This window comes from Pyrus communis, chromosome 12 (assembly GCF_963583255.1).
Source record: "Pyrus communis chromosome 12, drPyrComm1.1, whole genome shotgun sequence".
NCBI classification, from domain to species: domain Eukaryota; kingdom Viridiplantae; phylum Streptophyta; class Magnoliopsida; order Rosales; family Rosaceae; genus Pyrus; species Pyrus communis.
In genome coordinates, this window is record NC_084814.1 from 16446487 (window position 1) to 16460568 (window position 14082).

Here is a 14082-nt window from a genome sequence, read left to right on the forward strand (position 1 = left end):
AAAGCAATCAGCCAAAGCGACCCAAAGTGCTCGTGCATCATGAATGTGTCTTCAGATGAAGATCATGGCAATGGCTTTCTTAGCTTCGCCAATTGGGTTGTCCATCTCATCTTCAATGACGGGACACAAATTCTTTGCGGTGAGGTGGAGCTTCACATCTTAGACCCACTTGAGGTAATTTCTTCCAGATACGTCCAAAGCAATGAAGTTAAGTTTGTTCAAATTCGACATGTTCTTATCACAAAATAAATGGACAAGATGTGGTGAGTGTAATGGAGAAAAAAATCAATCCATTCATATATGAGTAGAACATTTAGGTTCTAATAGACATCTTTTGGTTTAAATTTACATGAAAAAACATCGGTTTTTCATGGTTGATGTTTTTAAGGAAAACTTCAGGCTTTCAAACAAGGCATGTTTCTAGAAACTTTAGGTTTCGAAAGAGTTATGAGCGTTCATATGTTCCTGCAGACAAACATAACTATATATACAGAAATATGCAACAAGGAAATATGCAAATAGAATGTCAGGTCTATTATAATAATTGAATTAATTATTTGGACTTTAGGCCAAATTAAAGTGTGGATGAAAAATTATAAAACCCAAATTGTCTAAAAAAAAACAATTAAACTCGGGACCCAAAAATATGGACCAAAGCCCATAGGTGGGCTGAGTAGATTTGAACTGTGCGGCCCAAGCCCCATTAAAACTGGGTTGGGATAATGGGTAATGGGCCCAAGAAAAGAAGCCTAAAAATGAGTTATGACCTGGTGCATTGCGGACACATGTACTCGAGGGTGACGCAATCATGTGCGTTGTGGTATATGGTAGCACCACAGCTAGCGGAGTTGTGATCAGGTGTGTCACGGTCCAAGTGCATCAACTTACCAGCTACGGGCTAGAATCTGATGCGGTTCTACGCACGAGGACACCATAACCCTATGGGTAGGTGTTGTGTTGGGCTAAGCTAAAGCAATGGACCGCTGCAGATGAGCCCAAAAAAAAAAAATTCACAATTTTGTATAGTTGAGTCAAGGTGATTAGGTTAGCCCAAGTGGCCATGGGTGTCCAAAGAACATCCCAGCTGTTGCTGGGTTTATTCACAGGGGATGATGACCGGCATCGTCGCTTCAAGTTGCCATGTTTTAGGACAAAGCCCTCAGGGGCGAGTTCGTGAGTCAATGGAGATCATGAATAAGAACGGAGATAGAGAAATCTCAACGTTTTAACCAAAACCCTAGAAATTCAAATCGAACAATTGAAAAAAATTCCAACGAGAATCAATAGAATCTCGATCAAACGTTGTTGGGGACGAGCTGGAAGTCGTCAAGACGTTGACCCGTGGGTAGGGCTGGTTCGGTATGAGATACCGAACCAAAATCCTTGTCCCGATTTCCAAACTGAAATTTTCGAGATTCTTAATTTCAAGACCGATCCTAAACCAAATTTTCAGGAATCCCGAAATAGTTTCGGGATTTCGAGACAAATCGGGAATCCCGAAATAATTTTGGGTTTTTGGGCATTTGGGTTATAATAGTGGGTCTGTGCACTGTCCAGTGTGGAGAATAAGCTGAATAGCCAATCTGCATAACTTGCCTGTAGAAATAAAATCAAAAGAAAAGGACGTGTATGCCATAAACTTTAAGGTAAGAGAATGATAATTGCAATTTCAATTCATTAAGGGAACGGACTTGAGTTCATTAAGGTAAGCATTAAGCATACATGTAATTGAGAACAAATTAGAGCATTAAGCATGGTGTGATTAGACTTGGGTTTAGGCTTGCAAATGGTCGAATAAAAGATGCAAATGTCGATTAGGCAAGTTCGACAAGAAGAGTCTTTCACAGCATTGATAGAAGTTCTAACTGAAAAAAAAAAAAGATCTCTCTATTACATTGAAAAGGACGTGTATGCCACTAGGAAAAATTGCTTATGATATGCCTATTGACCTACATGGTGATGGCATGAGAAACAGAAACAAGTGCAATTTCAGCCTAGCTTAATTGCTTAGCTATATTTCTTAAATGAAGCATTGCTTCCTGGGAATTCTTCAAGTCAAGGTTTGTGTTCCAGCTACATGCATTAATATCCATCACAGATCACACTAAGACAATTATATTTTTTTTTCCCAAAAGAAAACCAGTAAACAAGTGCAATTTCACACTAATCCACTACTGCATACAATGTCACATCCTAGCCCGGTCCCCCACCACTTCTCAGGCTCGACTCAACCGTAGCACGATATTGTCCGCTTTGGGCCCCGACCACACCCTCACGGTTTTGTTTTTGGGAATTCACACGAGAACTTCCTAGTGGGTCACCCATCTTGGGAATGCTCTTCCCCGAACTTGCTTAACTTCGGAGTTCCGATGGAACCCGAAGCTAGTGAGCTCCCAAAATGCCTCGTGCTAGGTAGAGATGGGAATATACACATATAAGGCTTACAGGATCCACTCCGCTGGAGGATGTAAGATGTTACAATCCACCCCCCTTAGGGGCCCGATGTCCTCGTCAGCACACTTCCGGTAAAGGATTGGCTCTGATACCAAATTGTCACATCACGACCCGGGCCCCCACCACCTCCTGGGCTCAGCTCCACCGTAGCACGATATTGTCCACTTTGGGCCCCAACCACGCCTTCACGGTTTTTTTTTTGGGAACTCACACGATAACTTCCCAGTGGGTCACCCATCGTGGGAATGCTCTTGCTCGAACTCACTTATCTTCGAAGTTCCGATGTAACCCGAAGCCAGTGAGCTCCCAAAAGGCCTCGTGCTAGGTAGAGATGGGAATATACATATATGGCTTACAGGATCCACTCCCCTAAGCGATGTGGGATGTTACATACAGTCCCAGAACGACTGGGATACACCCATAAATTTCAAATTCATAAACCCTAACACTTAAAAAACTCAGATTCAGTTTGGAATATCAAATGGGTTTTTACCATCTTCCAATTCAGAGCCAAAAATCAAGTTTACATTAGCAAAAATAGAGAAATACCAACAAATAAAAATTTGAAGAAGGAGAAGACAGAGATATGTTGACGCCTCACCTTACGTTAGTATGGCTTCCGCAGACGATCCAAAATTGAATAGCATTTCGCTCTTCTGAAACCAATAAGGGAAGATTTAAGATTGTTGTGAAAAGAAGTAAACTCCGCAAACAAAATTAATTCCAAAACGTAAATTAAATTTCAAAAGGAAGACAGAAATTAGATGTCAAAACACTAAATTAATTACCTAATTTGGGGTGAGTGTGAGACTCGGTGCTGGATCGAAAGTTTTGTCTATGAGAGAAAATCGCCCGAGAGAAAGATCGCGAGAAAGAGCGGTGACATGGCGGCGGTGTGTGGTTAAGGAAGGCTAGAGAGTCAGAGATGATAGTATGGTGGGCCGGTGGCTAGCCGGAATTTGACATAGAAAGATGAGATGAGGGCTTGGTGAGGGAAGCTCAAGCTGCGCTTCAAGTTCGAGTTCGATGGAATCAATGGAACTGAAATGGGATGAGATCCGACCTAAAAACAAATGAACGACACGGATTAAATCCAAAACAATGAACGGTTGAAATAATTCTCGTATAATTAAAAAATAATATATATATATAATATTTATTTTCCGTTCGGTATGGGAATACCGAAAAATGGAGATGCAAAACCGAATCCTATACCGAAAATTTCGGGAATTTTGGTTTGGGATTGGTATTTTTTCGGTTTGGTTTGGGATTTTTGGGATTTTTTTCCAGCCCTACCTGTGGGATTTTCGAGGTTATTGGGTTTGAACTTGGAGCCTATGGCTCTGATGGTGCTAGTGGCTCAATGCTGCGCGGCTTACAGTGGGGTAGTGATGGGATGGGTTTCATGAAAACCCTAGTTTTAAATTTTTTTTTTTCCAGATTATAAATTTATTTCAATTTCATGCATATTCAACATATAATTCAATGCATGAGCATATATATGATGCAATTCATGGAAATATCAATTCACATAATTCAACAATTATGGATATAATGCATACACAATTTATGTAGAATCTAAAATTCGAAAAACATAAAGTTGGGTCATGCATTATGGTGAATGTTCATACTATCAAGGTTGCAAAAATATCGAGATAAAAACCGTTATTTTGAAAGAACTTGATTACATGGTGATATTGATGAATTGGTTTGATGCATAATACTTCCACGTTAGATTCCTAAGAGCAATAGTAGGAGTGTGCCGATAATGTGTTGTGGCCTATATTTAACTGACAAGGAAAGGGGGGTCGGCGGCATAGAGAAAATATATAGAGAGTGATGTGTTTTTAGGGTTGTGTAGAGGATGTGTTATTCCCTTTACGCAGTGCCTTTATTTATATTAATAAGGGAGATAAGAAATCCTTCTCCTCCAAGGAATACAAGTCCTAATAGGGAAGAATAACTAGAATCAAATCTAATATAGGATTTACACAATCACACTTAAATAAGAGGTTTATAACATATTTATTTATTTTTTTTATATTTTTCATAAATATTATATTACTATTGTAATAATATTTTATTATTATATAATTATTTTAGTATTATTTGGTGGATATTTTAATAGTTTATTTTTGACCCATGGGGCCCACACATCACAAAGTCTCCAACCTCTCCTTGTCGCGTGTCCCTCTTCCCTAACTATATGGAACTCTCGCCATCACTCCCCTGCTTTAACTCTCTCAGCACTCTCCTTCTCTTAGCTCTCTCTCCCCTCCCCGTCAACATAGACACACCATACCACAACCACATCATCACCACTCCGATGAGACGGCCACCGTTATGGCCATGCTCGAAGACACCCTTCCATTATCTCACAACTCTCTTAGCTCTCTTTCTCTGCAAACGCAGAGGTACAACACCGTCATGACCTCCCACCATCGTCTTTGGCAAGATTTCATGATTTTTCGACCAAGGTAGGCCTTAGGAATCCCTCTTTCTTGTCATTTCTCGTCGTATGTGAAAGATCTTGAAGATATGGGTCTATGTTTATAGGATCTAAGGGCTGAAACAACACGGGGTTTCTTTCCCCAGTTTCCGGCGAAGGACCGCGAGGTTGAAAGCGTTTCTCCGGCCATTTGTCGGCCATGGCCGTGAACGAAAATGGTATAAATCAAATCTCCATACATGGTGAAGTTTAGTTGAGAATGGAGCTCCATCAGAACTCTAGAGAACAAGCTACAGTCACAAGTTCATTGGGTTAGCTTGACCCGCTATATAAAAAAAACGGGGCTTAAGCCCAAACCTTTGGCCCAACCTAGCCCAAAGGCCAAACCTTTGGAATATTTCTCGCATTGACATTTTTGAATTTTCTCGAATGCCCTCATGGGCTAATTTCAATGTCCCAAGTCCATTTTTTACATCCATTTAGTGAACTTCTGAAGATTTAACATAATTTTCTCAAAAGCTCTCCAGACTTCACTTTCTTCCTTATCAATGCATATTTGGTGTTCAAGTGCTTAGTTTCAGAAGACCTTTTATTATTCTTAGAATAAAATATAGCAGCTTTATTATCACACCAAATTTGAACAGGCTTTGTTATGGAATCCATAATCTTGAGACTACTGATAAAATTTCTCAGCCATATAGCTTGTGATGTACCTTCATAACAAGCTACAAACTCAACTTGAATGGTAGAAGTGGCAATAGTATCTTGTTTCACACTCTTCCATGACACTGCCCCATTTGCCAGTGTGAATATATATCCTAAAGTTGACTTAAGTGAATCAAGGCAGCCTGCAAAATCTGAGTCATTATAGCCTATTAGTTCGAGTCCTGAACCCTTCTTGTATACTAGCAAATACTTTTTTGTTCTCTGCAGGTATCTTAAAACTTTCTTGGCAGCTGTCCAATGTGCATTACCATGATTAGACTGAAACCTTCCCAGCATGCTAATGGCATATGCAATATCAGGTCTGGTACATACATGTGCATACATAAGACTCCCAACTAGAGAAGTATAAGGCTTGCCATCCATTTCTTTTCTCTCAAAATCAATCTTGGGGCACTGATCTTTACTAAGCTTCTCTCATTTTGTCATTGGAACATCACAACCATTTGAGTCTTCCATATTGAATCTTTTAAGTACTTTTTCAATATATGCTTTCTGTGATAAACCAAGTAGCCCTTTACTTCGATCCCTTGTGATCTAAATCCCAAGAGCAAAAGTGGCCTCTCCCATATCTTTCATCCTACGGTGTTTTGACAGAAATCTTTTGGTGTCACTCAGCAATGATGCATTATTACATGCTAGTTGTATGTCATCTACATAAAGAATGAGAAAAATAAAACATGTAATGAAACAACCTAACCAAACTTCAAATACCACTGTCTCGAGGCCCGTTTTAATCCATAAATGGACTTGTTAAGTTTACATACCAAACTTTTTCTCCCTTCTTGAATGAAACCCTCTGTTGCTTCATATAGATCTCTTCTTCAAGATTTCTATTCAAGAATACAGTCTTAACATCCATTTGATGCATAAATAAGTCTAAGTGAGCCACTGGTGCCATGATCACTCTAAAAGAGTCTTTTGTAGAGACTGGAGAGAATGTTTCATTATAATCAACTTCTTCTTGTTGAGTATAACCCTTTGCTACAAGTCTAGCTTTGTATCTTTCAATATCACCCTTTGAGTCTCTCTTGGTCATGTAAACCATTTGCAACCTATTGGTTTACATCCTTGTGGAAGCTCAACTAACTCCCACACTTTGTTTTTATTCATGGAATCCAATTCTAATTGCATAGCTTCTTGCCAATGTGTATTATTTGGACTCTCAATTGCTATCTTAAAGTTTAATGGATCTTCTTCTTGAATATTAAACTCAGCTTCTTGCAAATACACAAAGAAGTCATCTGAGATTGTAGGCTTTCTTGCACGAGTGAATCTTCTAGTTTCCACTTGCACAGTTTCAATGTGCACTTCTTGGACATTTAGTGTGTTATTCAATTGCACAGGTTCTTCTGCAACCATTTCTTCTTCTTGAGCAACCTATATTGGTTCTTCAATTTGTTCACTTGCATTATGCACTGGAATTGGCACAACAACTTCATCTGTCACAACATCACCTAGGTTTTCATCTTGCAATGCTATGGTCTCTTCATTCCAATCAAGATTCTCTTCCCATTGATCATCATTAACTTCTTCAATAAACTTGGCTCTCCTAGTTTCAATAAACCTCGAGGTGTGATTAAGGCAATAAAACCTATAACCCTTAGTTTTTTCTAGATACCTTACAAAAAAGTATGAGATTATTCTATAGTTTAGCTTATTCTCCATTGGATTGCATGCTTTTGCTTCTGCTGTGCATCCCCAAATCTCTAGTGATTTAGCACTGGTTTTCTGTTGGTCCACAATTTGAGTGGTGTCTTGGGAACAGACTTGCTAGGGACCCTATGCAGCAAGCAATTGGCAGTTTTGATTGCTTCTCCCCCAAGAAAAGTAGGTAGCTTCGAACTACTCATCAAGCTTCTCACCATTTCAATCAAGGTTATATTTCTTCTTTCACTAACCCCATTTTGCTCAAGGGTTCAAGGATTGGTGTATTGAGCAACAATTCCATGCTCTTGCAGAAACAATGCAAAGAGACCAGGCTTTCTACCAGACTCACTAAATTCTCCATAGCACACTTATATTAGACCCTACTACCTTGATTTTGTAGTCCAATTGATTCTCTATTTCTGCTTTATAAATTTTGAAAGCAGCAAAGGCACTAGATTTCTCAGTCAACAAGTATACATACCCAAACCTAGAAAAGTCATTTGTAAATGTGATGAAATACTTGTAGCCATCATGTGTTTATGTTGGGAAAGAACCATAAATGTATGTGTGGATTAGTTCCAACGGCTTTGTACTTCTAATTGAACTTTTCTTTTTCTTGTTTATTAATTTTCCCTTAATGCAGTTGGTACAAATTTCGAAATCACTATAATTTAGTGATGGTAGGATTTGTTCTCTTGCAATCTCTGCATTCTCTCTCTAGAAATATGTCCTAATCTTTTGTGCCATAACTTGGACTAGGCGTTGTTTGTCAATGTTTGTTTGTACCCTACTGTGTTAACCACACTTATTGGTATATTGCAGTTAAGCTTGAACATATCACCAGTCAACATTCCATCACCAATTAGCTCAGAACTTCGAAATATTGAAAAACCAATCTCATTAATATCAAATTTGAACTTTGATTTAACAAGCCTACTAACTGAAACTAAATTCCTTCTCATGGATGGTATATAAACAACATCAATCAAATCTAGCAAAAAACCAGAAAATAATTAAAGCCTAACTACTCCAATGAACTCTACTGCAACTCTAGCTCCATTGCACATGAACATTGACACTCCATCCTTGTTTGGCAACCTCTTATTAATGTACCCCTGTAATGAATTTGTTACATGAATTGCAGCACCAGTATCAAGCCACCAAGTATCATAAGATATCAACCAAATTTGATTCAAAACAAACTGAAATTTTATACATCATACCTTTGTTTTTCTTACTTTCTTTGTTTTCCTTCCATCGTATATACCTAGTGCATTCCTTCTTCTGATATCCCACCTTTTTGCAGAAGAAACATTTTATTCCAACACCTCTATGCACTGTCAAATGGTTATTGCCCCTATTGATTCTTCCTGCACCCCTTTTATTGTTTTTATATGGAGAATTGTCTCTCTCATTAGGAGAATTTGCAGGGTTAACATTCTGCATTGCATTGACTTGTTTCTTCCCTTTTTCTTGTTGAATATTTTTCTCTTTATGCACACAGATGGCAATTAGCTCATTCAAGTCCCATTTTTCCTTTTGAGCTATGTAAGTACTCTTCAGTTGAGAGTACTCAGGGGGTAAGGAATTTAGAGCGAGATGAACTAGAAAAGGATCATCTATCTTAATGTTAAGTGCATTAAGTTTTGCAACTGCATCAACCATTGAGAGAATGTGCTCTCTCACATCACCACCAAGGTACTTAGTGGTTATAAGGGTATTCATGAGTGTTCTAGTTTCAGCTTTCTCGGATTCCTTGAACTTGGCTTCTATAAAGTCAAGACATGCCTTAGCATTATCTGATTTAGTGATTGCCCCTCAAACCAAGTCAAACATTGACCTTTTGATTACTAGCAGCGCCATTCTGTTAGCCTTAACCCATTATTTATATTCATTCTTCTTGTCTGCAATTGCATCATTTGCAGGCTTGGCTGGCTCATTCTCTCTTAGAGCTAAATCGAAATCCATGAGCCCTAGAGTTATTTTAGCCCTAGAGTTATTTCAATATCTTGCCTCCACTTCTTATAGTTGGTTCCATTGAGTGGTTGAATTGAATTCAGGAGCTAATTATTGAAAAAAATTTCAAACGAAAATAAGCATTCAAGACACTATATTCTGGATAACTAAAACAACTCAACCTTTGTTTGGTTTTTCAAGTTTCATCAGTATCAGTGCAAAATATATAAGTTGCATAAGTAATGGTACAACATGAAAGCTGTCCACCTTTGTTTGGCAATTAACTTTCACAGCTCATGCATCTTATATGTTCCCACTAAGCTATCAGTAACCGAACCAATATCGATTAGTCACACCTTTATTTAGGGATATAACCTTATTGTTATGGCTACTGATACAAGTTGATCAATCAGACCTTGAATTTTTAGCAGTTCTTGAATGACTGAAACGAATTTGTTGTGTTTCATTCACCCAATTACATCTCAAAAAACATTGATCATGTTATAACTTTCAGCATGCTATGAACCTTAAAACTTTCGATCATTGACATGCTCAACGAACAAGACTCTGAAGCAAACAATTTTTGAGTTTAATTAGGCCAAAAATTAGTTCTTACACCAGTTATGCATGGTAGATAGTTTTAGGGTTTCTGTGAATATATGTATAGCACTAGAAGTAATCATGGCACTTGTTTGCAGTTACTTAGTTCCATAGTCAGTCGAGGTTCTTATAAATATACAGGTGTAGCCTCTCTCAAAACTTTATATATATATATATATATGCATGCAAGCATTAAATATAGCAGCGGAAAAGAAATAGGATCAAAACTTGAAGAAACATCAGTTCATTCATATTGCATGCATGATTTCATGTATGTTAGTTCTCTATGGATTTTAATCACACAAACTTTAGCTTTGATACCAACTGTTAGACTTAATACATTCATGCAACATTAAAACACCATAATACTAACCTTGTGAAGACATTCTTCTGAGCACAACGAGCACTGAGGCTGCAGCAAGCACACTAGAACACCTTGAACTAGAGGAAGGTCTTATGCACACTCATCACGACTGTATTACTTGAACCTATGGGGAGTTCTCTGAGTTTATGTTTCAGTGGTGTATGTAGGGACTTTCCCTTGGTATTTATAATACTATAACCATAGTGCACATTCTCATAATCACGCACTAGATTTCCTTATTGTACAAGGATACAACCTACCAAATCTCAATCCAATTAGGATAGTATCAAGAGCCCTTATTCTCCAATTATAACCGAGTTATATACTTTTCTTGGAGTCCAAGTTATAGCTTATAACTAAACCCTAATCGTACCTACAATCCACATCAATCCTTATTAACTATATTGACCTATTAGTCGTTGAATTAGAGTCCAACATCCAACAAGACCTTGCATTTGCTTATAAGTAGTTGGGCTGCTCCCCATAATGCAATTAGTTTTATAATAGAACCTCAACTTCTTCATAGTATCAGAGCCACGTTGTCCACCTTTTATCCTCTGAATTCTTCTTCTTTTATGATAGAACCTCTAAAAACTTGGAAAGAATCAATTGATTCAGTTTTATATGTTCTTTATATTTTGTCAAAAATATAAAATAAATTAATTGTTTGTTTGCCTGTCCAAGAGAGGATTTGGTAAGCAACAACGTGCGATTTGAAGGACATAATCAATTGTGGGTTCTTACATCAGTATGTACGTCTCATTGAAATTTTTCAGGCATGCATGTTTGTAGTCATTTTTTATTGGAGGCAGATTGTCTGCCCTCTTGTTTGGGTGCCCTTTCCATCATTTTCTATTTTGTGCGGTCACGTTTAAACTACTTCAACATTTTATATTGATTTTTTTTTATAGAGATAATAAGACAAAAAACAATAGAAATATAAAATATTGACGTGGCTTAACCATGACCGCACAAATAAGATGGGATAAGAATGACCATCCAAACAGGAGGGTAGACAATCTGCCTCCTTTTTTTATTCAAGTATGATTGAATAGTTAAAGACCTATTTGGACCAGAAGAAGTCAATCGCAACTCTATCAGATGACATTCTGACTAAAACTTTGTGCTCTGGAAGATCAAATAAGTGATGAAACAAAAAATGTGGCTTCCCAGATTTTTTTATTGAATTCGTCAATAAAGCACAGCGGGGTTGCCCTGCAAATTCAACTTGTGCACTATTATTTCACACAAATTAAAATTAAAAAATCTCTGTTTCTGGACCTATTGTGAATGCTGTTTATTATATAACTAAAGTTAAATGACTTTTCTGGTCCTTACAGTTTGGATAAAATTTCATTAATACAACCCTAAAATTTTAATATTCGTACTTTTAGCTATGTGCTTTTCTAATTTCTCCTATTCAAGGACAATGACTAAAGTTTGTCAACTACTTTGATGAAATTAGCAAATGAGTGATATCTTTAAGGATAAATTAAGAGAGTTTGAGGTCCTGCTAGCTACAATTTTACGTTCGAGTATTATGCAATAAATAACCATTGCAAGATTAATTTGATCTTTAAGTCTAAGATCTAAAACGATGATTTTTTATACCACTTAGTAGTATGTACAATGAAAAAAAAATTAGAAACTTTGATCACCATCTCATTTTTATTGAATAGTTTGATGACCATCTCATTGTTAGTTTTTACTTTTTAGTTTTTTTTTTAAAGGTGAAATATGATGGAGAAAAGAGGGATGGCCAAAGGTATATGGAAGTGTACACAAGGGAAAACTGAAAGCTCCTTTTAATAGGTTTTCTTTTCCAGTTTTTCTTATATTTTCTTTCAATTCTCTTTCCACAAACTCCCTACATTTCATATACTCTTCTTCATTCCTCACACCTTCGCACAGAGTCCCTCTATTTTTATGAATTAAAATATAAAACAAAACCGAAAACCGACATGATATCAAATGCCCCTATTTTTACTGAACTTTTTACAAGCGTAAAGCACTTCGCATGTGCCCCCGAACGTGCTAAATTTGTTGATAAAAATATCGTATTGTTAGGTAAAAAAAAACATCACTCTAAAATTATCTCTGTCTTAAAACAATCAGTAAACTACAGAACTAAACTAGAGAAAAATGAAAATGCAGGACTCGAGTGAAACCTCACCTAAAATACAAGGACTAAAGCTATAAAATAAAATCCCACAATCAAGAGCGGACACGGATGTAGGCCATGACTGACCAATTCTTATCCTCTAAGCTTCGAAATATTAAACACGACCACCCCACTCACTCCCCCACTCCACACTATAAAAACCCCATCATTAAACAAAACTCTTAAACCAAACTTAGCACACCTTTACATTTTTGTACAATATTTTCCTAAAGCCCCAAAACGATGGCAGATCAAGAGAGCCAAATCTGGCCACTAGCACCATCCAGATTACACCGCAGAAGCGATGAAGAAAACCCTACTTTCAAAGCCATACGCAGAGAAAGAAGCAACAAATGTTTCGTCTACGTCTTTGCAGGCATCGTCCTCCAAAGCATAATTATCCTTGTCTTTGCTTTGGTTGTTTTTCGTGTCAAATCCCCCGGTTTCAATCTCAGCTCCGTCCAGATCAAAACTCTCAAGTCCACCGGTTCTCCGGCGGCTTCGTTCAACGCAACATTATCTGCTCAGATGGCCATAAAGAACAAAAACTTCGGGGAGTACAAGTTCGAGGGCAGCAGCGCGAGCTTGTGGTATGGAGAGTTCAAAGTCGGCGAAGCTAAATTTGCGAAGGGTAGCGTGAAAGCGAGAGGGATACGGAAGGTGAACGTGAGTATTGAAGTGAGGTCAAATAGGCTGCCTAAGGACGTTCAAAATGGTGGTTTAGGGAGTGAGATTAATTCTGGATTTTTGAACATCAGCAGCTATGCAAAGATTAGTGGGAGAGTGCATTTGATGAAGATTATGAAGAAGAGGAAGACTATTGATATGAATTGCACCATGGTTCTTGTTTTGAAGAATAAGACAATTAAGGATTTAGTATGCAGATGATGATTATTTTGGTGGTGTTTTTGTTAATGATATTGGTATAGTTTGTAGTTTGGGATTTAGTTTCTAGGAATTGATCCAATCATTTTGTTTGTCGAGATTGGGTTCTAGGAATTCAATCATTTGTTAATTTGCTTGCTTGTATTTATTCCAATTTTGTATGTTGGTAATATACATGACTTCATCTTTCATAGAAATTTTGTATCATTATTTTGTCCTATATTTTTTTTTTTGGTTGAAAATTTTTGTTCGCATATTTCAATTGGTATTGATTTTAACACAGACAATGATTCTTTATCCTCCTCTTTCCTCCCCTCCTATTTGAACGTTCAAGATTTCATCTTGTTTTTTCATCTTTGGAGAGAAAGAAGAAAAGAAAAACTGTGAGAGCTGGGGAGGGAGAGGAGGGGAGGGGAGGGGAGGAAGAGAATCTTCATCCCTTTAACACTCATCTTTTAGTCTTATTGCCTCCGTTGTGTAAGTATGACTAAAAAATTAGTAACAAATGACTCGTTTAAAAATATTTCCAAGCACATTCAAAGCAGAAAATTTTCTATTCATTTCAATTTCAGATTTGAGATTTCTTTATGACCAAGTTTTTCTCTTTGTTCTGTCCACTCGATCACAGCTGTGTTTCACCAAAAAAATGGGTGATATAAATGCTAACATATATTGCCATTTGGAAGCTTTCTAGCAAGATTAATCAATAACATTGCTCAGGGAATACATTGAATACATGCTAGAAAACTTTTTTTTTCTCTTTTGGCCTGGATTGATTCACAACATACACGTCTTGGATTAAAAAAGATGAAAGTGAATCGATTCATCAAATGTCACTAC

General features: G+C 37.3%; 2 protein-coding genes across 2 annotated transcripts; one reads left to right on the forward strand and one right to left on the reverse strand.

Annotated features, from left to right (window-relative positions):
• Positions 1 to 5401: 5401 nt before the first annotated feature.
• Positions 5402 to 5992, reverse strand: LOC137710083 (secreted RxLR effector protein 161-like). The gene has a single exon (XM_068449038.1). The coding sequence runs from the start codon at positions 5990 to 5992 to the stop codon at positions 5402 to 5404; it is 591 nt and encodes a 196-aa protein (XP_068305139.1).
• Positions 5993 to 12560: 6568 nt separating this feature from the next.
• LOC137711729 (late embryogenesis abundant protein At1g64065-like) lies at positions 12561 to 13430 on the forward strand. The gene has a single exon (XM_068450985.1). The coding sequence runs from the start codon at positions 12601 to 12603 to the stop codon at positions 13243 to 13245; it is 645 nt and encodes a 214-aa protein (XP_068307086.1). The 5' UTR covers positions 12561 to 12600; the 3' UTR covers positions 13246 to 13430.
• The last annotated feature ends 652 nt before the right edge of the window (positions 13431 to 14082 follow it).

What these genes read in the sequence shown, in the direction of transcription:
- LOC137710083 (XM_068449038.1), bottom strand. Translation starts at nt 5,992, where the DNA reads ATGGATGGCAAGCCTTATACTTCTCTAGTTGGGAGTCTTATGTATGCA.
- LOC137711729 (XM_068450985.1), top strand. Translation starts at nt 12,601, where the DNA reads ATGGCAGATCAAGAGAGCCAAATCTGGCCACTAGCACCATCCAGATTA.